This window comes from Panthera pardus, unplaced genomic scaffold (assembly GCF_024362965.1).
Source record: "Panthera pardus isolate Hobbes unplaced genomic scaffold, ASM2436296v1 HiC_scaffold_17, whole genome shotgun sequence".
In the NCBI taxonomy this organism is placed as follows: domain Eukaryota; kingdom Metazoa; phylum Chordata; class Mammalia; order Carnivora; family Felidae; genus Panthera; species Panthera pardus.
This window is the reverse complement of record NW_026526732.1, coordinates 135,768,604-135,792,177: the sequence shown is the minus strand read 5'-3', so window position 1 is coordinate 135,792,177 and position 23,574 is coordinate 135,768,604. Positions and strand designations below refer to the sequence as shown.

Here is a 23,574-nt window from a genome sequence, read left to right as displayed (position 1 = left end):
GCACCACCACCGAGTTCTGCTATCCTGTCAGTAAACACACGCACGCTCACTTCTGCTCGCAGGCTGCCAAGGGAAACTGGAGTCATAATCTGAGCCCGTTTCTGTCCTCGGAACAAGGAGAGGGAGGGTTAACTCCCGTTACCACACGTGCTACAACAGCTGCCTCCAGGAGGATGTTCTGCACGTCTGTATTAAAACACGATCACAACCACAGTCGGAATTTCATTCTCTTCACCTAAGTGCCCGGCCAGCCTCCCCTCACACGCCTCCCCTCGGACGTTCTCATCCTGCCCCAACTGCTTGTCCTCTGAAATTTGCCATCAAGACGGTCTGTCCTGTGACCACAGCCCTCTGCTGGGTTTCTCACTATTTGTTCCCACTACTTTTATTCTTCAACTCCACATGGAGCCCAGTTTCCTGTTTCTTTTTTTTTTATTTTTTAATTTTTTTAATGTTTAGTTACTTTTGTGAGAGAGAGACAGACACACACACACAGAGCGCAAGCTGAGGAGGGGCAGAGACAGAGAGAGAGAGAGGAAGACACAGAATCCGAAGCAGGCTCCAGGCTCCGAGCTGTCAGCACAGAGCCCGATGTGGGTTTCGAACTCACGGACTGCGAGATCATGACCTGAGCCGAAGCCGGACGCTGAATTGACTGAGCCACCCAGGTGCCCCGTGACTGATTGTTTCTTCTTTTCAGCCTTTTTCTGCCTCTTCTTCCTTCCTTCTCTGCCTGGTACTCTTAGGTTACCCTCAACCGCACTTAACCTCTCTTGCACACATTCATCCAATGATCAAGATCCCGATTGCATTAATCCTGTTCTTCCAGCTGTCCTACAGGCTGCTAGAAGTCCCTTCAGAGCTCATACCACAAAACTGCCATGGTATTTCATCATGAAAATATCTCCCCTCCCCTCCCCGCTGCCCCCACTTCTCCATTCCCTCACTCCCAGGAAATAACTCACCTTCCACTTGACACGGAAAATAAAATCTGTCAAATGAGAATTTGCTCAGTTTCCTGCTACTGCCCTTACCTGAGTCCTTCCTCCTTGCTTCTTTAAGGGTGGACTATGTGACCTTCCTGCCTCCGGTCTACAGCTAATTCCTGTGCATAGGCTCTCTATCCCAATACCTCCCACCTGAGAGGTTTTGCATGAAAAACTATCTTCTCTATTGTCTCTTATTTCAATGTAGCCTCTCTCTACAGGCTTCTTCCCATAAGCACTGGAACATGCTAGTGTCTTCCCTGCATAAAAGAAAGGGAGGGAGAGAGAGAGAAAAAGAGAGGGAAGGGAACAAAGGGAAGGAGGAAGGGAAGAAAGTAGGAAGGAGGGATGGAGGGAGGAAGGAAGTAAGGGAGAGAAGGAGGGAGGAAGAAAGTCCTTTCATGTCCCCTTCCAAGCGCCACTCTCCCTTTTCTCCCCTTCATAGGAAAACCCCTTCTGTATTATGTATGTGTCTCTGTCTCTTTTCTCCTGTGCCTTCTTTAGCATACTGCTTGTGCAACAGCAAGTCTATTCTTCTCTTTTCTTTTTTCTTTTCTTTTTTTTTCTCTTCTCTTCTTTTTTCTTTTTTAAGTTTATTTATTTTGAGAGACAGAGAGAGCAGGGTAGGAGCAGAGAGAGAGAGAGAATCCCAGGCAGGCTCCATGCTGTCAGCATGGAGTCCGATGTGGGGCCAGAACTCACGAACTGTGAGATCATGACCTGAGCTGCAACCAAGAGTCAGACGCTTAACCTGCTGAGCCACCCAGGCACCCCGCAAGTCTATTCTTCAACTGCGTTTACACAGGCTTCAAGTAGAAAAACTACAAGACCCACTACAACTTTGACAACCTGCCTCCTAAGACTGGGCTGCAAGTTCAACATCAACCCGGATCTCGACAAGCACTTGACACCAGAGTCCTTTCTGGACTTCTATCCAAACAACAAGGACTCTGCCATCTTGTGCCTCCATGCAAGGCCACCCTACAAGGACATGCCTTCAAGTTCATCAACTGCAAGCAAAGATTACTCTCGCCTCCCCTGTCAGCTCCCCGCGAGCATCTTCAAGCTCTGATTCCACTTCAAGCACTACCACTCCCAGTGGTGATGGGCCAATAGATAGATGGATAGATCTTTGGGATTCCAGAGCATGAGCATGCCTTCTGCAGGTGAAAACCATTTGTCATTTGAAAAGCAGCTCCTGAAATACTGCTCAGTCTCTGATGCCTGAACGTGCCGAGTGAATACTCGACCAGACTTCCCATGATGAGCTGAGTACTGTTCTATTTATGAAGTAAAATATCAGGTGGGCTTGGCAGCAACCCATTATACAATGGCTGTGATACATTTGGGATCAGGTTGGAACAGGACCAGAAGTCAATTACGTAACACTCCATCACTTACCTTTGTTTTGCCAATGTATCTCTCTCGATTCACACCTTTGGCCCATTGGGCATGACTAGCTGACAGAAGAGAAACAAATCACAGGCTTGGATGACCTATAGATCGGCTTGATACGATGGAACGAACTGACTTCTACCCCACTCAGCCACCTTCAGGGATGCCCCTAAAAGACAGCGGTGAGGGGAAGTTTTCCCACTGGGCAGTGTTTTGAGCAGTACACTCGGCCGTGTTCTTTGTGTGGAGGTAGAAATAGTCTGAGGTAAGAATATACATAGACTCTTGGTCAATGGCAAAAGGTTTGGTTGGTTGGTTGAGGCCTAAAAGAAACAAATTCGGACAACGGCTGACAACATGGAGGCTATGTTCTCACTAAAGCTGATGTAGCCACTGCCACAGCTGAACGCCCGACCTACCGGAAGAGGGCAATACTGAGTTCTGAATACACCCCGCTGAAAGGGAGAGCCAGCTACTTTAAACTCTACCCTGGAGAGAGCAGTGATTTAGATCTATAATATAGAGTCCCAGCCTAGGGAAATAAAAAGATATGGGACCTCCAAGCGTATTTCTTTTACCATTATTTTATTTTTATCATTTTTATGGTCAACAGATCTCCTGAGTCTACATCCTTTTTTAAAGCGCATAAGCTTGTCAGCTAACATTCATCCTTACCCGGCAAGAATATGGAGATAAACACTAGCCCTGAGTGGCTACAAATTCAGCTGAAGTGTACATTATAGGCAAATACAGTGTTTCGCTGTGGGCCTCAGCTGTTCAGGAGGCCCAGCGTGCCCTAAGAACACTCCCACCATTTTTAGCAAAGACTGCCACGTTTGGTCTGCAAGGCTCAGGTCTGCTGTGGACTTCTACACTGCTTCCGTCAGCCCGTCCTGTCTCCGGACCCCAAACCTGCTTAAGCTAAGCTGCGAGCTGGGAGCTAAGCTTCAGAATCGCTGGATTAGTCTGGAAGAGTTAATGCACTCCAGAGTACTTAATTTTCTCCTAGGGAGTCATCCGCTCATTGGTAGGAAATAGATGAGTAAGCAGTCATTATCAACTCCACAGGGTAGTTCTAGCACAGGGGAGCAAATAATCCAGAGGACGACATGCACTCAAAGCTTATTTATTGTGAAATAAAGGAGGCAAGCAGCATTTTACTGAATAGAAGTCACATCATGACATCACCGATCGCTCTATTACTAGCATCATACATTTCCCGTGGGCATCATAGGATTTCTTTTCAGGATTTCATAGTACACATTTCAGGCAGAAGTCCTAAGTAATTGGTTCAGATGCTGTTACTGGCCTTGACATCATTTTCTTTGTGTTTCTATACATTAACAAAAATATTACGTCCTAACCCATAATTACAAACACCTTCGATCGAAAGAGTGCTTTCACCTTCATTAAAATACAAATCAATATATCAGTCAGCACACCTTTACTGAATAACCCTTATAGAGAGTGCTGCCCTAGGTGTAGCTGAGCACAGAATGAGTGTAAGACATGCTCCAGGTCTTAGAAAGCTATCATTTCACCCACCCTTTCAGCACTAGACATGTTTCCCATAAAGAATTATATTACTATAGCTTAAGAATTCCAATTGCCACTTAAGGATCATATAAGAAAAGTAGAAAATTTCCAGAAATTATCATTTAACATTTTTTTTTAGAGTCGAAGACTTTTAGCCTTTTTCAAAATAGAAATTTAAGTATGTTGCCTTCACAATTTACTCAAATTTTCACTCAAATGGCATTATGTCTATTTACAGTTTTAATACAGTTATGCATGAAACCAAACTACAACTTCTTAAGAAGCGCCTCTTTTTTTTTGAATCATTTAAACATTTTCTATAAACCACTTTTCAGGTCTCTATATCAGTGAGAGTGATGTCTGATTCTGGGTCTACTCTTACGTTACCAAACACACCTACCATTTTGACATTCTCTTGAATTAAATCCTAAAACAAAGTTAAGCAGTAGAGCTCAGGTCTAGATGCTTCCAGGCTAGTGGATGGGGGCAATCACTCTTCCAGAAGGCCCTGGCCCTCCTTAGGCCCAGCCGATGTCATTTTCTTTGTTTAAATTCAATGTGGCATTGTCCTTCTGGCTGTTGGACACCTAGCAAATGGAGAGAACTCTAAAAGCAGAAATGGAGAAGAAATACAGACATCAAGAGACATAAGCCAACAGTATTAGACCAAAGGTTTATTCAATTGTGATGATCTCTAAAAGGTACAGAGTCTAGATTTGAAAGAGTGGATGTATTTGCTTGATGCGTTTCAAAATGTCAGGCATCATTTTTTAGCCTTCCATTCAAGGAACAGAACATTTGCAACCTGTTCTATCAGCCTTGAGGGCTGAGGGATAGTGAAGAGCAAAGAAATGGTAATCAGTTCAATTCAAATCCTCAGTCTATGGTCAAGTTTGAACACAACAAGGCATAGAATGGGCTTCTTAATAAGGACATTCTTAGGGGAGTTAAGAGGATGAGTTGCAGGGTTACCAGGGACTCCTTGAAGATGCAACGACAAATTTGTGTGTATGGAAAGTTATGTTCTTTTCTAGAAAGGGATCCATAGATTTTGTGAGATTATCTAAGGATCCGTGACCCCCCAAAAGGCAAAATGGAACAAAGCCAACCAACGGGATGAGAAAAACTCCACAGTGTTAGCAAAAATGTGCTTGTTTTGGCAAGACAATTGAAGTTGGTCTTATAAATGCCCCAAACGAATAGCTCTCATTGTCAGTATCTGGACACTGCTCCCCGGTCACAGATCTTGTAAAGCTCATTGTTTGCTTCTCAATGAGAGCTGAAATTAATTTTCTAAGACTCTTTGAGGTAAAATAAAGCACGGGGCTTTTGAAAAATTAAAATTGGGGATTCTAGCATTTGATTTTTGCTACTACGACAAGTATATTTCTTTGGGGAAGCTGATTTCCAAGCCCAGCGATGCCCTTGTACTTGACAAAAGAGCGTTCAGAACATGCCCTGGCAACCCATCCCCTCCCATCTCTACAAGAGCCTGGTACCGTGAAGGCCATTTCCTGCATTTTCTTGATCACCTCATTTTGCAATTTATTAAAATAAGTCCAATAATTAAATAATTTTAATCGATCTCTTTCTAGAATGAGAATTGCGACGTGAAATGCCACTTGAGATCATGAGAATTCACTTAGACATATACTTTTTCTAAACTGAGATAACATTTCTTTTTTTGAGATATTTCTCCCAAAAATGTTCTTAGTAGTGTCAAAACAGAAATAGGATGTGTGTAGAATAGTATGATAAATATAACTAATGGAATTCTTAGCTAGGAAAAAGGACTGGGCAAAAGCTTGCCTAAGGAACTGGTCAAAATTACAGACCTCTAGGCTCAGGTGTTACGGGGTTTGGACAAACGTCCTCCTTCTAATCTGATAAGGATTCTCGTGTCCTCTCACTGGTGGTAAAATATTTGGAGGGGGAATCAGTCCTGGGCAAAACTGTGACATCTAACTCAGTGGATCAGGAACTAGCATTTGGGGAGTATACGCCTGGCCCTGATCTTCATTTTGACAATGAAACCGTACGTGCTAAGAACCTTTGTGACGGGTTTTTTGATTTCCCTTCCATGGTAGGATTTTGAGGGCTTTTCATCCTGGTAGTTACTTGTACTCAAAATAGAAGTGCAAAAGAAATCAGGGGAAAGTGCCGAAATGTGCATATTTATGAGTAATACAACATTGTCTGTGTCACTTAGGCACTTACATAATTTCTATTGAAATGTCACCCAAGAGTTTTATTTATCCCTCCATACATTAGCCTTATTATATCAAGAGTAAATCAAAGCACAATATGCCATGTGAATAGCCCTGAAATTGCAATGCTTGATTTCTGAGCTCCATCCTCAGTTGAAACAGCACCTTTTATCCAGAATCTTCAAAATGACTTCCAAACATTTGAAATCAATTGAACTTTCCCTTATCACCTAGGACAGTGGTCCTCAAAGTGTGTTATCCAGATCAGCAGCATTAGCACCACTGGAAATTGGTTACAAATGCAAATTACTGAGCCCCTCCCTAGATATCCTAGATCAGGTACTCTAGGGGTGGGGCCCAGTATTCTGTGTTCTAAAATGCCCCCCACCTCCCCAGGTCATTCTGATGCTTGCCCCAGTTTGAAAGCCACTGGTCTAGGAGAACAGGCCTGTAGAAACACAGAGGAGTTAAATGACTAGAATATCGAATGGTCAGAGGAAGGAATAAGGTCACGGTCTTTTCACTTCTGTTTACTGTCTTTACTGCTGCTCACTGTCTTTGCTGCTTTCTGCTATGGTATTGCTTCCCAAATGGACCAAGGGCTATGACTTGCCTCCAAAACTGATGGGTCACTTTTGGACTCACAGACGTGCCTCTCTAGGGAAACAAGCCCAACATCAAGGCCATGTCTATTTAGCACAGGGAACAGGGTCAAAATTGGTAAATTCACTGAGGAGCTCCTTAACACTATAAATGGTGGAAACACTGCTATTTGGTCCCCGTCTTGTGACACTGTGGCACATACATTAGACCCGGAAGTAAGGGAATTAAGGGGCTATCTTCTCAGTCTGGTTTCATGTAAGACCCCCGTTAAGATCAAGCCTAGGTGAGGAAATTAGCAGCTCATCTCTAGCAATTCAAACTAAGGGGTTAGAATTTATACCAAATTTGAAAGCCATGGTATTCAAAATTCCAAAAACACTTACCTGTTTTGGTAATGGGTCCAGAAGACTACAGTCATATTTATAAAGTATTAAAATAATACATATTTGAATCTGTAACAGAGCAAACCACCTGAAAGAATAATATGAAATTGTCAGTGAAAGATGCATAAATCTCTACCAACAGAGAATATTTAGAAAGCACACATACAGATTTCAGAGCAAGTATGTTCTTCCACACAATATGAACTTTAACCATCAGAAGGATAGAGTAAGGAAGAATTTATTCTTTTCTTTTATAATTCTATCTACTGCAGAGGGTAGATGGGATGATTAAATTGCTTAAAAATGTAGGTAAAATGCTTAGCCAGTGAAAGCACTCAATTAATGAGGGCCAGGTCTCCTTCAAAGTTTTAGATCAGTGCTTCCCGCCATGGTAGCCATTAGCTACACGTGGCTATTTAAACATAAATAAATTAAATTTAAACAAAGTTAAACATTTCAGTTCCTCAGCTGCTCTAGCCATATTTCAGGTACTCAATAGCCATACGTGGCTACTGGCCTCCCTACTGGACAGCACATCTTTAGAACATTTTGCATGATCACAGAAAGTTCTACTGGACACTCTTGTCTGATTTAGACTCTTTTTGCCCATGAGAAATTACTGCCTGGATGTTCTATAGGCATCTCAAATTCCCCATAACTACCAAATATGATTACTTTTGTGATCGTTCACTAAGATGTCTCCCAACTTTTTGATCATATACCCTATAATGAAATATTTGAGCATACCCTACAATATATTGATACTCATTTACTTATAAAGTATATACACATACTACTCTATTAGTTTGCTATATACTTTGTAAGACACATACAAATAGAAACTAAAAATATTGAGAGAAAGTATAAGTGGAATTCTGCTATTTTTTTTGTGCATCTCTGTGGGTTGTTCTCCTCAGGGTAGGCAATGCCTTTTAGGGGCCATAACTCTTAGTGAATACGATGAGTCCAACAGGTCAGAAAATTGGAAGTCATCACAGACTCACTCCCCTTCTTCGCTCTCTATATCCAATTAGGCACTGAGTCCTTTTGTTTTATCTTCTAAATACTTCCCCAATCCCTCCGCTTCTTGTCTTATCTCCAGTCCCTCCACTATTCCCTCAGTGCAGTTCATCATGATTTGTTTCCTGGATTACCAGATTAGCTCAGCTTTCAGATCAATTTCGTTGCTTCCAATTTCACTTCCCTCCACTCTGTCCTTCACTTTACCACTGGAGTGAACTTCCTAAAACATAAATCTGTCACTATGTCCTCAGTGTACGTAAACACACACACAATCTGCCGATGCTTCCCATTTCCTTCCAATTGACAACAGAGAATACAGCCTTTGAAGATATGCCCCCACCTCTCTCCCCAGCCTCCTCCCCACTGATAGCTCCTCTTTGACACCCATGTTCTAGCCACCCCGTGTACCTGACAGTTCCCGAACGGTGACGCTCTCTTGCAAGCCCTTCCCCTGCCCAAGGCTCGGTCTCCTCTGGAGGCATTCTCTGACCACTTGCTTCTGAGATGAGATGCCCCTCCTCTCCACTTCTGTGGTCCCCTGTGCACATCTCAGCCACACCACCTATTGCACTGAATTGCAATTGCTTATCGAATTGCCATTTCTCTCCTAGAGGAGGAACTGTATTGTTGGGACTTAACAGTACAGAGCATACTATTGGTGCCTAATCACGTTACCTGAATGAATGAATGAATGAATGAGTGAGTGAATAGATGATGGAAAGGATGCCTTCCATAAAAGAGATTCAATTTCCTGCCCTTTTTAGCTCTCTTTCTCTGCATTTCGGTGGCACTTTACACATTCCTTCACCAATGTCCTTACCCTCCAATCCTACTATATCCTACCATGTTACAGTTAATGGTTTGTATGTCTGACTCCCCTTATAAACTTTAGTATTCACAAACAGTAGCAACCATGTTCTACTCATCTTGGAGTCCTCAATATTTGTTGATTGAGTGAATGAATGAATATGAATGACCTGATATTCACCTCAGGTAATTAGATTTGTTTCCTACTAGTATTCTTGAAACATCTCGAAACATTCTTGAAGCATCTTACTTCAAATGAAATCGGGAGTACTCCACATGTTGTTATAACCCACTTGGATGGCACATCACTTCTTCACAAATATTTGTGATGCGTATTTAACCCTACTTATTTATGAGTGCTAAAAATAATTTATTCTAAGAGACTATCAATGGCTATGAAATAGAACATACACAGTCTTTACTGCTTCAAATCAAAGAGCAATTCCAAGAAAAAGCAATTTTGCTAACCCATGTACAGGTTCAGAATTTCTCACAACTAAATTTCTGCCAGACTTCTAACGAATGGAACTTCTACTTCTGGCCATGTCCTGCCCTAAATAACTCAAAAAACTGAGCAAGATTCACAGTGTAGGATGAAAATTCCCAAGAGAAAAGGAATCAATGAGGTGAACTCTGCCAGAGAGTCTCCCATTCTCCGTCCATGGCCGTTTCCAGGTCACGTGCAAGGAGGAGAAAGCCCACGCAGACTGGACAGTCTCACTAGATTAAAAAGACAAGAGATCAAAGTTCAGGGAAGCTAAAGAGACTGGAATTTGCAGGCAAGAATAAAAGAGAGGAGGGAGTTTCACAGAGAGAACAAGAATGCTTCAGAGAGCCACCTGGGGGTCTCCTGGAGTATTTGGTTGAGTACTAATCTCAGCATGTGTAAGAGGCAACTACTGAAGTGAAGATGAGAGATGAAAAAGAAAGCTAAGGAACAACAAGCTGAATAATGCCCAGGGCTCCCACAAGATATGGAAGTCTGTTCCCACATGCAAGAGTGAGGAGATCTTGTAACACATGGACAATTGAATAGGGTCTTTAAAGGTTATAGCCTTATGGGGCACCTGGGTGGCTCAGTTGGTTAAGCATCTGACTCTTGGTTTCGGCTCAGGTCATGATCTCACGGTTCACGAGTTCAAGTCCCGTGCGGGGCTCCACAATGACGATGCAGAGCCTGATTGGGATTCTCTCTCTCCTCTTCTCTCTCTGCCCTTCCCTGCTCTCTCTCTCAAAATAAAAAGAAATAATAAACTTAAAAAAATAAAGGTTATTGTTTTAATTAGAAGTGCATTATATTATCTTAAATTAAATGTCACTCCTGATTTTACCTTAACAAAGCTTAACAAGTCTTGAAAACTCATTTTTCTGAGCAACTTACTACATGCCACAGTAAAGCCTAAAACTAAAGAATACAATAAAATCTAGTATCCATGACACTTAAATTTTTTTTAATGTTTATTTATTTTTGAGAGACAGAGACAGAGAGAGAGAGAGCAAGAGTGGGGGGAAGAGCAGACAGACAGGGAGACACGGAATCTGAAGCAGGCTCCAGGCTCTGAGCTGTCAGCACAGAGCCCAATGCGGGGCTCAAACCCAAGAACCGTTAGATCATGACCTGAGCCAAAGTTGGACGCTTAACTGACAGAGCCACCCAGGCAACTCCTAGTATCTATGACACTTAAAATTCATGTTTTGCATTTATTCAGAAATGGCCATGCCTAGAATAAACAGGGAAATATGAAACATGGGTGAGGGAAAAATCATTCAAAAGAAACAGACCCAGAAATGACAGATACTGTAGACAGCTAGTTAGATATATTCCGCATGTTCAAAAGGTAGAAGCACAATGAAGAAAGAAATGGAAGATAAAAAAAAAAAAATCAAACCTAACTTCTAGCAATGAAAATACAGTATCTTAAGTGAAAATACACTGGATGGAATTAACAGAAGATAGGACACTACAAAAGAAAAGATCATGGAACTTAATAGAACACTGGGAAATATCCCAAATGAAGTACATAGATTAAAAAGGGACTGAAAAAAGAAATAAACAGAGTACCAGTGACCTGTAAAATACCATCACACAGTCTAACATATGTGTAATTTGGAGATACAGAGAAGTGGGCAGGAAAAATATTTGAAGAAATAGAAGCTGAAACATTTCCAGATTTGTTAAAACTGTTAGTTTACAGAGCTAAGAAGCACAATGAAGCGAAAGCAAAAGAAACATAAAGAAAACTATTCCAAGACAAATCAGAAGCAAATCGTTAACAAAAAGTGACAAAGAAAAAAGTCCTAAAAGCAGTCGGGGAGTGGGGAGACACAAGGAAGGAAGGAAGGAAGGAAGGAAGGAAGGAAGGAAGGAAGGAAGGAAGGAAGGAAGAAAGAAAGAAGGTCACAGGTCACAACCTCTCATCAGAAATCATGAAAGCGGAAGACAACAGAACAACATCTTTGAGGGGTGTCTGGGTGGCTTAGTTGGTTAAGCCTCTGAATCTTGCTTTCGGCTCAGGTCATGATCTTACGCTTCGTGAATTCAAGCCCCGCATCGGGCTCTGATCTGACTGTGCAGAGCCTACCTGGGATTGTCTCTCTTTCTCCCTCTCTCTCTGCCCCTCCCCTGCTCACTCTCTATCTCTCTCTTAAAATAAATAAATAAACTTAAAAAAAGTTTAAAAAACAAGAACATCATCTTTGAAGAGTTGAAAGAAAAAAAAGTAAACATTGTTCTTTATAACAATACGCTGACTCTATTATGAGAGAAACTTGCCTTGATGATTTGGGGGTAAATATTTAATTTCCTCTTTATAGGTTTAAAGTATAGTATCTTGTGGGGAAAAAATGATGGTCTTTGAGACATATGTGAAATAGAGAAAGACAGAGAGATGTTGAAATGGCAGTCAATTATTGAGTAGAGAATTTAAAGGATAAACATGTGTACGTATCTTAAGACAGTTGTCCTGAGAGCCCCTGGTGTTATTCTACACTCAGACTTTGAGAAGGGTACTCATGGAGGAAGGGAGATGGGTCTTTGAGTGAAATCGACACCCCAGGCGCAGGATGAGGTGAAGAGGACAGTGACCACTCTGTGATTATTTTGCAACAGACAAGCACAGCCTGTGTGCAAGGGCCAACGGTAGGAATGGGGGATTTCCTGGGCTATGGGAAAAGAAATATTTTAGATCCATTTTTTTATCTTTCCCTGACTATCCCACAGGCATACCTTGTTTTGTTGCATTTCACGGATACTGCCTTTTGTACAAACTGAAAGGTGGTGGCAGTCCTGCCTTGAGCAAGTCCTTCGGCGCCATTTTCCAAGGCCATGTGCTCACTTTGTGTCTCTGCGTCACATTTTGGCAATTTGCACAAAATTTAAAACTTTTGCACTATTATTATGCTTAGTATGGTGGTCTGTGATCAGTAATTACTACTCACTCCAAGTTCAGATTAGCTTACAGTTAGGATTTTTTTTTTTCCTCTAGCAATAAGGTATTTTTAAGGTCAGGTATGTGCATTTTTTAGACATAATGCTACTCCACACTTAATGGGCTATGGTGTAGCATAGAAGCGTAACTTTTATATGCGCTGGGAAACCAAAAATTTCATTTGACTCACTTTAGTGCGATATTAGCTTTGTTGCAATGGTCTGGAATCAACTGTGTCATTTTTTAAAAAACATCAGTCAAGCGTGATGCATCTTTATGGCCCTGTGTGACACCGCTATGAAGAACAAAGAGACGATAAAATGTCAGGAAGCATGAAGAGACTCACTTTCCTCTCTCTCCTGGAGACAGGGTCACACAAACAGCGTCTCATCTACCATGAGAAGCTGGGAGTCTAGTAGACATCACAGGACACTACGGGTCAGATTTGGAAGGGACACCTGGGGTGTGGATATACGCTACTTGCTTTTCCTCCTTACTCTTCCCGGAAGGGAGGGACATTTATGGGACCAGTGAACAGGCACTGAGGTTACATACTAAGAGTTCTGACGATAACATGAGATCTCCATTCATTCATCCATTCAATGTGCACTGTCTTTATGTGCTTTATGCTCTTCTAAGTGCTGAAGTTACAGCAGTAAACGAACAAAAACACCATTCACACTTTTCATAAGAATGCTTAAATTCTAGAAGAGAGGTAGTAAGCAGGCAGCACATAAACAAGCAATGCATATATCAACCATGAGAATAAGTACTACAGTAACAAATAAGACAAGATAAAGGGAAAGGGAATGTGGCGTGGGCTAAAATATTTCGGATGAGGAAGTCCTCTCTGATGAGGGGACACTTCAGTAGACATTGGAATGATGTAAGAGGGTGCAACATATGAATATCTGGGCACAGAATTCCACACAGAGGGAACAGAAAGTGCACAAATCCAGAGGAAGGAGAATGAGGAAAAAAGAAGAGGCTAGTGTTGCTAGAGATGAGCAAGAAAAGGGGAATGTCAGAGAGACCCCCCAGGCAAGTAGAGAGCCCGTGGGGGCCTGCTGAAGACTACATCTCATTCTGTGAGATGGGAAACCATTGAATAGCTCTGAGCAAATGTGACTTAAGTTTCAAAAGAATCATTCTGGCTGCTACATGGAGAACAGAACATATCGTGATGTAAATGGAAGCCAGAAGACTGGTTGAGGAAGCCATGAGGATTTTCCAGACAATAGAAAGTAGGGCCTTGGACCAGGATGGTAGAAATAGCCATGAGCCACACAGAACAGGTGAACACAAAGGAAGGGAAGCAAAAATAATAGGAAAACAGGGAGGGGGACAAAACATAAGAGAGTCTTCAATATGGAGAACAAGCAGAGGGTTACGGGAGGGGTGGTGGGAGGGGGGACGGGCTACATGGGTCCGGGGCACTAAGGGATCTACTCCTGAAATCATTGTTGCACTAGATGCTAACTTGGATGTAAATTAAATAAGTAAAAATAAAAATAATAAATAATAAGTTAAGAAAAAGAAAAAGAAATAGTCATGAGCCAGAGTGAGAGACTGGATATACTCTGCACAGTGGGCTGACGGTTTGCCTTTTGGATGCGGAAGACTGAGCCAAGAATGAGTTCTGACCCGAGGAAATGAGTTTCTGACCTGAGGAAATGCAAGAATACAGTCGCTATTTACCTCAGCCACGGAAAGGACGAAAGGAGGAGCAGGGTGGGGAGCTATCGCCTGGAACTCGGTTCTGGAACTGTTAAGCTTAGCTTGCTGTGCACCAGTGGCCTGGAGACATCACTGCAGATGCTGAGTGGAGGCTGAGTAAACGGGCCTGACGTTTAGGAGGGATTCAGTCAGGACTGGAGCCATAAGGGATATAAATACAGAGTCTTCATTATTCAGACGATTATTTAAAGCTGTGGGACACGATGTGATCACTTAGGAAGTAAGTTAAATAGGAAACAAAACAAAACAAAACAAAACCAACTGGCAATCCGACGAGACCGTGCTGGGGACATTCCAAAATTTGGAAGTCAGGAAGGTGAGGGAGAGGAGCAAAGGACACTGGTAAGGAGGAGCCAAAGGGGTAGAATAACAAAAAGAGAGCGGTATCTCTAAATCCCCATGAAGTATTTCATGGAGGGCACGAGCCCCGGATCAAATGGAAAACGTGGCAAGGAGCGCCAACATGTGAAATCAGTCACCAAGTTCCCAGCTACTAAAAAGACCAACTCTTCTCAGTACTTAGCGCCCTTCCTGGAAGTAAATTAGATGAGATCACTTCTTCAGATAACTAAGCTGACACTTTGTGTCAGTGGAATAAGCAGTGACTTCCCGGATACTCAGTGTGCTCACCTGGCAAAATACTGGCTAATTTTGCATCTGTGAATTACAAAACAGTTTGGTAGGTTCCACTTTATCCAGATGGTCCTATTTTCTCCTAACTCTGGCTTTGGCACTTCTCTAACGTTACTTTGCTATAGACCGTGCACTTCTCCGAGCTCGGCTCCCTGGCATAAAGGACCTTGGCACTCTGTCCAGTCCTTGGAGGAGAGGCACTGTAGCAGCGTGAGGACAAAATAACCACTTGGGCGGGCAGGGTGGCAGGCACTCCAGTGGAGAAGGCACTCTGGCCAGAAGGACAACCTGTTCCCAGGCACTGTCTCACAAGGGGCCCTGGAACATCTAGGGCCCCGTGACTGCTTCACACCCTGCCCCGCAGAAGGTGAGGTGATGAGAGACGAAACTGGCAGAGTGGGAGGAGTCCGTGGAGGGTTTGAATGACAGTGTTGGGTCTTTGATCCTGAAAAGTGCTACAGACCCAGGGAATAGGTTGTGCTTATTGAAAACTTATACCTATGTGTGAAAATGACATTCCCTTAAGCATTATTACACACAGAAGACCCTCCACGCGGACTTCCTCTATCACACAGATGAGAATGCAAACAATGTTCACAAGCTATTTAGGAGTAAACATGTTAGGGGCACCTAGGTGGCTCAGTTGGTTAAGCATCCGACTTTGGCTCAGGTCATGATCTCATGGTTCGTGGGTTCGAGCCCCGTGTCAGACTCCTGGTTGGTAACACAGAACCTGCTTTGGATCCTCTGTCCCCTTCTCCCTCTGCCCCTCTCCCATTCTCTCTCTCTCTCTCTCCTCTCTCTCAAAGTAGATACACATTTTTTAAAAAAGAGTAAACATGTTAGAAATACTACGCATACTTTGATTAGAAATAATTAGAGAGAATATTCACCAATTCATTAGAAGAGCTTCCCACTATAATCTGTAAGGCATTTCCTTAACAAACTTTAGTCCCTGCAATGTTCCTTAAAATCATAAAGCTACACTTCCCTTAAGGTAAAATTACAGTTGGGGCTTTTGACCAACTTCATACTGTGCATTAGAGAGGCTTTAATATTTTTCTTCTTTTATCTTTGAGTGTTAAGTTAGTTATTAAGTTCGTATTAGTTATTAGAAGAGCATAAATATTAACATATTTCATACTAGTTCTAACCATTTTGACTGATATCCTAGCTAAAGGAAAGGTAAGATGCATTAATAATACAGATAATAAATAATATGTGCTAAAAATAGTTTTCTCCAAATCCAAATATTTGAATATTATAGCAAAATTACCTCAGCTATTCACTAAATACAGTCATTTTTTATGCAATTGCAAAAAATAGTGTTTTCTAGCCTTTACCATGTTATTGAATTTTGTTTGAGGCCTGAGATGTCCGAGACTGACACACACATACCTATGACATTAAAAGCTTTTTATGTCACAGAAAATGGGCTTCCTAAAGTATTTTTAACAGAAGCAAGCTGAGCTATGTTCACGTTAGGGTTGTTTTTGTAATGCTCCTGTGTCAAAACAATGAAGATAATGAGGCATATTATTTATAACAGATTTATTTTTCACACTTACGAGAACCACATAACACATCTACAAATAAAGCTCGTTAAAATATAAACATACTGAAAATTCCTTAAATACGTAGTGCTCGTGTGTCTCCCCCGTTGGTAGATAAATGTTCAAGGAGCGCCATACAGACATGGAGAGCACGGAGTCTGACAAAACACACGCCACCTCGCAGACCTCACACTAGTAATGCACGTGGAGAGATGCAAAGGGTGACAATATGAGGCCAAGACAGAGACCAAAGGGCTATGGACATTTGGAGCCTGGAGAGAGCCCTGTGGTCTGGAGCAATCAACAGGAACTTCTGTGGAGGTCAAACTTGAGCTAGACCTTGATGGAAGGCAACAGGGCTCTAAGGAAGTAGGCCCTCACCTGGAGTCAGGGCATTCCAGACCCAGCGAGTGCAGGAACAAGCGAAGGAATGGGCATTGCAGTTGGGGGCGGCTGGTAGCCCCTTTGGGGAGGGCACTGCCAGATGTTCAGAAAGATGCAATCGGCCTAGAACTCCAGGCTCTCCGTGACGCTCTGTAGGTGACGTCACCAGAGTCTTAACGAGAGTGACCAACTGAGATGATTATTTGAGGAAAAGCAATCCGCACGCAGTAAGACGGGTTGAAAGAAGAGATGATAGAACCTGGGAGAAGGGTTAAGGAAACTGCAATGTCACCTGCTGGTGAGGCATGAAGACCTGGTTTGGGGGGTGGGGGGACGGGGGGCGTGGAAGGCCAAAAAGAGGGAAGAGCAAAGGGTCACTCCGGAAGGCCAGGGGTCTAGAGCAGCCCTTCGTCAAAAAGAAACAGGGAGTACTCAAGGAATGATAAGATTACGGGAAATGAATGATCTTGGTTTTAGATGTCTTGATATTGAGATCGCCTCCCTCTCTTGCTTTTGGAAGGAAAATCTCTTGCTTTTTTTTTTTTTTCTCCTACCAGAAGAGTCACTGCGGGCAATGCCAGCATGGGCTGGAAACCTGCCATGGTTGCCAGGGGCAGGGGCTCTGAAGTATATTCCTAGTTGCTACCAGCTGCGGCTTATGAAAATAGAATGATCTCGCCCTGGAATTCAGAGAAGGCAGCAGACAGACATACTTTCACAGGCATCCTCCACGGAAGCATGGTTATTCAAGTTAAAGGGGAAGTACTGTCCCCACAACCTCATCCGCCCAAGAGATCTTTCAGGAAAATGAAATCAATTTGGTGGCAGGAGGCAAAGCAATCTGGCCCAGCGGTTGTCAAACGTTAGCCTGTGTCAGAATCCCCTGGAAAGCTTGTTAAAACACAGATCGCTGGGCCCCGCTCGGGGAGGTCTGGGGAAGGGCCCAAGTATTTGCATTTTTTGCAAGTTTCCAGGTAATGTTCCCACCGGTGGTCCGGGAATCACACTTTAAGAATCACTGATCTAGAGGAATTTGATGAGGAGAAAGGGAAAAGACTATGTTAGAAGATGTATTTTATCATCCGTTTTTAGTTGTAGTACTACAATCACAATGATAAAGATTATCTCAGGTATACATATGGGAAGCTCTACGGTTAGGGCACCGGACTCTTGATTGGGGGTGATGGTGAGGGCAGAATGTGTGGAGTGAGCAGGTAGACACTTACAGTAAATAAGAATAAGGTGGGAAGGGAAGAGTGGGAACAGGGTAAGTGGGAGAGAAGGACAAGAAAAAAACCTATGGAAAAGGGAAGAGAATGGGAGCTATTTAATAGGGGAAGAGGAGGTGAGACAGCAGATAAGAAAACAAACAGGGACAGGATGGGAAAAACCTCTGCCCTTCCTCTAACTTGAGAGATTGTCTTCTGTTTCATCAAAGCCGGAGGGCACTCTCCAGAGGTCACTTTAAGGTGCTACCCATGATCCTGCCGCTACCCCTCCTAGTGACGGAACTCTCCTATGGATGCAATATGAGCGAGAAAGTTGGATACAACTTTGAACCTTCCTATTCAAGCAAAGGGCACAGGAATAGTACCGACTTCCGTAAGACTAAGTATGCACCAAATAGAAGTGATCTCATGGTATATTTTATTTTATTTTTTAATGTTTATTTTTGAGAGAGAGAGAGAGAGAGAGAGAGCATGAGCAGGGAGGTGCAGAGAGAAAGAGGGGGACAGAGGATCCAAAGCCGGCTCCACGCTGACAGCAGAAAGCTGGATGTGGGGCTCGAACCCATGAACAGTGAGATCATGACCTGAGCCAAGTCGGACACTCAGCTGACTGAGCCACCCTCATGGTATATTTTAAATTCCAGACCTTCCAGAAAAAACTGAAGATGAGACACTTGCTTTTGTTTTGTGATGCACCCACAGTAAATGGGTACATCACCCCTCTGCAAAAGCCCATGCTATTTAGAAAGCAATTCATGGATACGGTCAGAGCACGTTAATACAATATTTCACAGAGTTCAACAAACCTTGGAAGCACACTTTTGCTTTTAAGGAAATTATGTTACTTAGGATGCTTTGGGTCGTAAGTGACAGAAAACCACATCAGACTGGTTTCCATACCAAAGGGAATGCATCGCTTTGTGTGCCTGAAAAACTAGAGCTGGCTGGCCTCAGGCAGAGAGGGCCCAGCAGCTCAGTGATGTTCCCAGAAAGCCAGTTTGCCCCTGCTGCTCTGCCCTGTGGTACCAACTTTATCCTAACACTGTCTGTTTTTATTGTCTCCGAATGGCTAACAACAACTTGGGGGGCCAAGTGCTTCTTTATTCACATCCTACAGGGAATGATTATTTTTGACCCAGAAGTCTCAACGGAAACCCTCGTAGTTCCTCGCACTGCTTAAAACATACGCCAACACTGAAACCAGTCACCATGGGAAGGGAACTGGGGGACAGGGATGGTATTTGCACATGGGCTTAGGGAACCATGCTCCACTGTTATGGAGCTGGGGGATGGAATCTGCACCCCAGAATCCCATGGACCCCCAAAAGAAAATGAGGGAGGGGAAGAAAGGAGAAGGCGTGAGATGATAGGGAGGCAGTAACCCACAAGCAGTATGGTGACCCGGCACAGTTTTAATTCAGTCCTCACTTCCTTGCAATTAAACCCTCCTTCTGAACAGGAGACATCTCTCCTGTTCAAGAGTAGTCACTGAGTTTGATGAGTGGAGAAAGATCAAAAAAATGGGGAGAGCGGTGGAAGATACCCAGCCTGGAGTGCTCTTTCTTTCTCTCCACAGATACAAATCCTGTGCAGGTTTTCTGTGCACCACAGAGGGGCTGGAGATCTACTTTGTAAATAAAAGGAAAAGAGGGTCTTTGCTATAATTTTTGCCCAGAAACGAACATGCTATATTTCGGAAGCACTTTGGCTTAAGGATCAAAAGTCAGTCCTGAATTGCTTCTTCTGTTCTTGACAGTCTTAAATCTTAGCCTCATAATGAAGTGTCAGAACAAGGTGGCTGGGAAAGCAATGACTACAATTTTGCCAGTGGTTTCTGGGCTCCTTTCAGCGAGTCACTGCTCCTCAGTAAAGCAGTAAGAAGAGAGATACATGGCTAAAAATTAATAAAGGAGTCTGGCAGCCTGACTCAGTCTTGGCATTAACCACATCCACCCTTCCCACCCTCACTCCTAACCCTTTTTATATGCCCTCCAGGACGTGTGCCCACAATAAGGAAAATGTTAGGAAACAATTATATAAGCAAATATAGTTTTTTCAGTTCTACTTGACAACCAGAGTTGAGGGGATGCGTTTGTTTATGTAACAAATGCCTCGGAATAAATTGAATTTGCAAGGTCTCATGAAATCCATAGGGATTTGAGTTTCCTCGCTCTTCAAAGCAATCAGCTCTTTCTAAGTATAAAAGGGAGAAAAGCTACTTACAGTACTTTGCAGCATACTGCAAAGATATTTTACTGAATAAGGCACAATTATTAAGATTATATTACCTTGAAAACAAACATATAGAAACAACTGTACACAGGGCTTAAAATCCCAACATACAGGTACATTACGTTACATTATATTACATTACATTACATTCCTACGAACTTTCTCTATACTGTTTATTGCTTATTACCATCTAGTCCATACAGCCTTTTCCAATCCCCCTCTTCGAAATTCCTACGGCAGTTACTACGTATACGTGTCATCTGGCATTTCTCACGGGTCATCTGACACTGTTAAGTAGGGCTTGTTTTTCATGTTGCTAGGGTCTCATCTCCCCAGCTATATTATAAGCAACTCAGGAAAGTTATGTGTCTTCGAATTTCCCCAGCGGTTCATGAAGTGACTTGAGTTAGACTGTAAGTTCCTTGAGGGAAGGGACTTCATCCCTCATTTTGTTTTCCAAGGTAACTCCTAGAACGCTATCCTGGCATACAACATAGACTCCATAAATACTCCCTGAATGAAAGAATAAACATACTAATATTAGGTGCTCCATAAATACCTGTTAGGTTGAACACTGCCACTACTAATCTACTACCAGCTGGATCTATGTTTGAATTAATTTTCCGATCACCGTGTGACTTTCTTTAGTAATTCAAGACAAGTCCATGACTTTGTAGGCCAGTACTGCCCCAGGATATAGGAAGGACCCAAACACGCACACACACAAAATAGAGATCGTAGTTGCTATTCCTGAGGACTCCACGCTTCATTTTTACTTCTCAAGTATTGTAGATTTACTCTTACTACAGCCTCTTCTTCTCCAAGCAAGCTTTTGTAAGTGAGGGGTCTTGCCAAAGATCAGGGCTATTGTTTTACAACTGGGATGTGACCCAGATCAATGAGCACTGGGATGCAGCCAGCCAGGCATCCTCGCGCAGGGATGGGAAGCAAGAGAAATGGGGGCTGTTGGCTTGCAAGGGGGTGGGGGATGTGGAGGGGGGTGCAGTACAGCAAGCACATCCCTTTGTGCTGAGGTCACAACTCTCAGAGATAGCCACGCCACACTGGAAATCCCCTGTTCTCTTCCTTTGTTTCAATTCATAGCTTCAGAGGAGAATGTCCACTGTAAGGCAACTCCTCATTCTGCACGCTGCCATTGCCGAAGAAGTCTGACAGTTCATGTTGCTTTCTCCTGTTTGTTTTTCTGTACCACCAGACTTCTCCAGCAATAGAATTACTGGGAAGAGTTCCCTTCCTGCCAGTACCCAGGAGCTTCCTAGCTACCAGGAAGTGCCCAGCAAGGGGTTCTTCCGGCAAATGTATTTTCAGAATTCCCACTCTGCAGAGCCGGAACAATATTCTTCCATCGTGACTTCTGGTTGGCAGCTGACAGCAGTACCGGCTACTTATTTTGCAAACTCAGCAAAACCTTCTGTGTCCACTAATGAGAGGGCTTCTCACACCGCCTCGGTGGCCTGAACTCTAAGGGATGACAGCTGCGAGGCCACAAGGCTATGTGTTCATGATCAACTGTGGTCGTCGGCTACTTGAAAGGCAATTTTCTCTGACTCACAAAGTGTTTGGTACACGAGAAAATAAGTTGGCTCTTGGTACACAAATTTAGAATGGGTGCAATTTTCTGAGGATTATGCTAAGGATCTGCGGGATTAAATTTCTAGTAGAGAGATCCATCTTGGTATAAAACTGTCCAAATGAAGTCATTCACTTTCCTGGAAAATCTTCTGTTTTGTTTGTCTTTAAAGACAGAATGTTTCTGGGGTTGGCTATGTAAAATACGTGATGGAAAAGTTAAGGACTTATAAAAGCAGAAACAATAGAAAAATGAGACTATGGAGGTTCTATTTATTGTTACATGTATTCAACATTCATATTTCTCCCACAGATTTTGGTTATATGATACATATTTTGCCACACCTCAGACTAAAAAGGTTTCAAAGGAAAATGTAACATCTTGTCCTCATACTTGATCCTGCACCTGATTTCTCTATTTTCACCATCTCTTTCAGCCACCTAGATTCAAGCCACAGTCCTCGAATCCTTCCCCTTGACTGATCCCGTTTCTTTTTTTTTTTTTTTTAATTTTTTTTTTTAACGTTTATTTATTTTTGAGACAGAGAGAGACAGAGCATGAACGGGGGAGGGTCAGAGAGAGGGAGACACAGAATCCGAAACAGGCTCCAGGCTCCGAGCTGTCAGCACAGAGTCCGACGTGGGGCTCAAACTCACGGACCGTGAGATCATGACCTGAGCCGAAGTCGGCCGCTTAACCGACTGAGCCACCCAGGCGCCCCGACTGATCCCGTTTCTAATTAGTTTCCAAAATCTGGTAGATTCTACCACTCCAAGTCTCTCACATGGAATATAGCATAATTATATAACCTAAGCCATGCCCCACTCTAATCCATTCTATACAAAACCTTTTAACACTTCATTAGTGCCTTGTGAGCTGTGTACCAACCTCTCAACCGGGTATTAAGGGGCCTCCCCAACTGGGCCAATGTGTGTATTGAGTCTTTCTTCCCACCACTACCTGTAGTCTGATCTTAATAACAGTGAAACCATAAACCCTTCAACTACATACCCTTGTCCTTAATGACCCTTTGGTCACTCTGTTTTCTCAGTCTAGACGTTCACCTAACCCTTCAAAGGCCACTTTCCCCAGGAAATCTAAGATCATTCTGACCAGATACACCCTTTCTCTCAAATCTCCACAGTGTGGTGTTTGGGCATTTCTTACCCTGCATTCCTTGTAGTTATTTATGAACTCAATATCCTCCTTGCCTTCTCCTAGATAATCATCTCCTGAGGGCTGAGAACATGGCTTATTCTTGATTGAAGCTCCTGCAATACCCAGGGCACTGCCTTGCATAGAGGAAGAGCTCAGTACATTAAAAATGTATAGTTTCTGTACAAATAAGATACTTCTAACTAAGCTGAAATGTCATGGTCTCCTCTATCGTACCATTACTGTCAACCTCCAGCAAATGTCTGTCAGCCCCAAAAGATATCACAATAATTTCATAACAGCCTTTCTTAGAAAACAGTAATCATCAGTTAATCCTTGACCACTGGCTAATACTACATGCTTCACTGCAGGGCATTTTAGTCCCTGGTTTAAAACATTTCCAGCTCAATTTAAAAGATGGTTATATGGTAGCAGATGGCAGTTACATTGGTGGTGAGCACAGCATAACGTATAGAGAAGTTGAATCACTGTGTGCTACGCCTGAAACGAATGTAATGTTTTGTGTCAACTATACTGAAAAAATGTAAAACAAAACGAAACAAAACAAAAGCCCCCCAAGATCAATAAATAGTTCAAAATAAACTTCTGTAATAAAAGATAGTTATTAAGAAACTCTTTCGTCGTCATTGGGAATATATGTAAAGGGACCTGAAAAAAGTAACACCTATTGT

The 23,574-nt window shown here is 42.8% G+C and overlaps 1 protein-coding gene across 2 annotated transcripts in view; it reads right to left on the bottom strand.

The window, feature by feature from the left end:
* Nucleotides 1–3,491: 3,491 nt before the first annotated feature.
* The window catches only part of CYP39A1 (cytochrome P450 family 39 subfamily A member 1), a 93,943-nt gene continuing 73,860 nt past the window's right edge, over nucleotides 3,492–23,574 (bottom strand). Inside the window, exons 11-12 of one of the 2 annotated variants that reach the window (XM_019457327.2) lie at nucleotides 7,111–7,198; nucleotides 3,492–4,523 (exon numbers count right to left, since the gene is read on the bottom strand). In XM_019457327.2, coding sequence (XP_019312872.1) covers nucleotides 4,452–4,523; nucleotides 7,111–7,198 — 160 coding nt within the window. In that variant the 3' untranslated portion in view covers nucleotides 3,492–4,451. Of the gene's footprint in view, nucleotides 4,524–7,110; nucleotides 7,199–22,431; nucleotides 23,016–23,574 lie in introns of those variants that run through there. The other variant, XM_019457326.2, reaches the window with a different exon arrangement.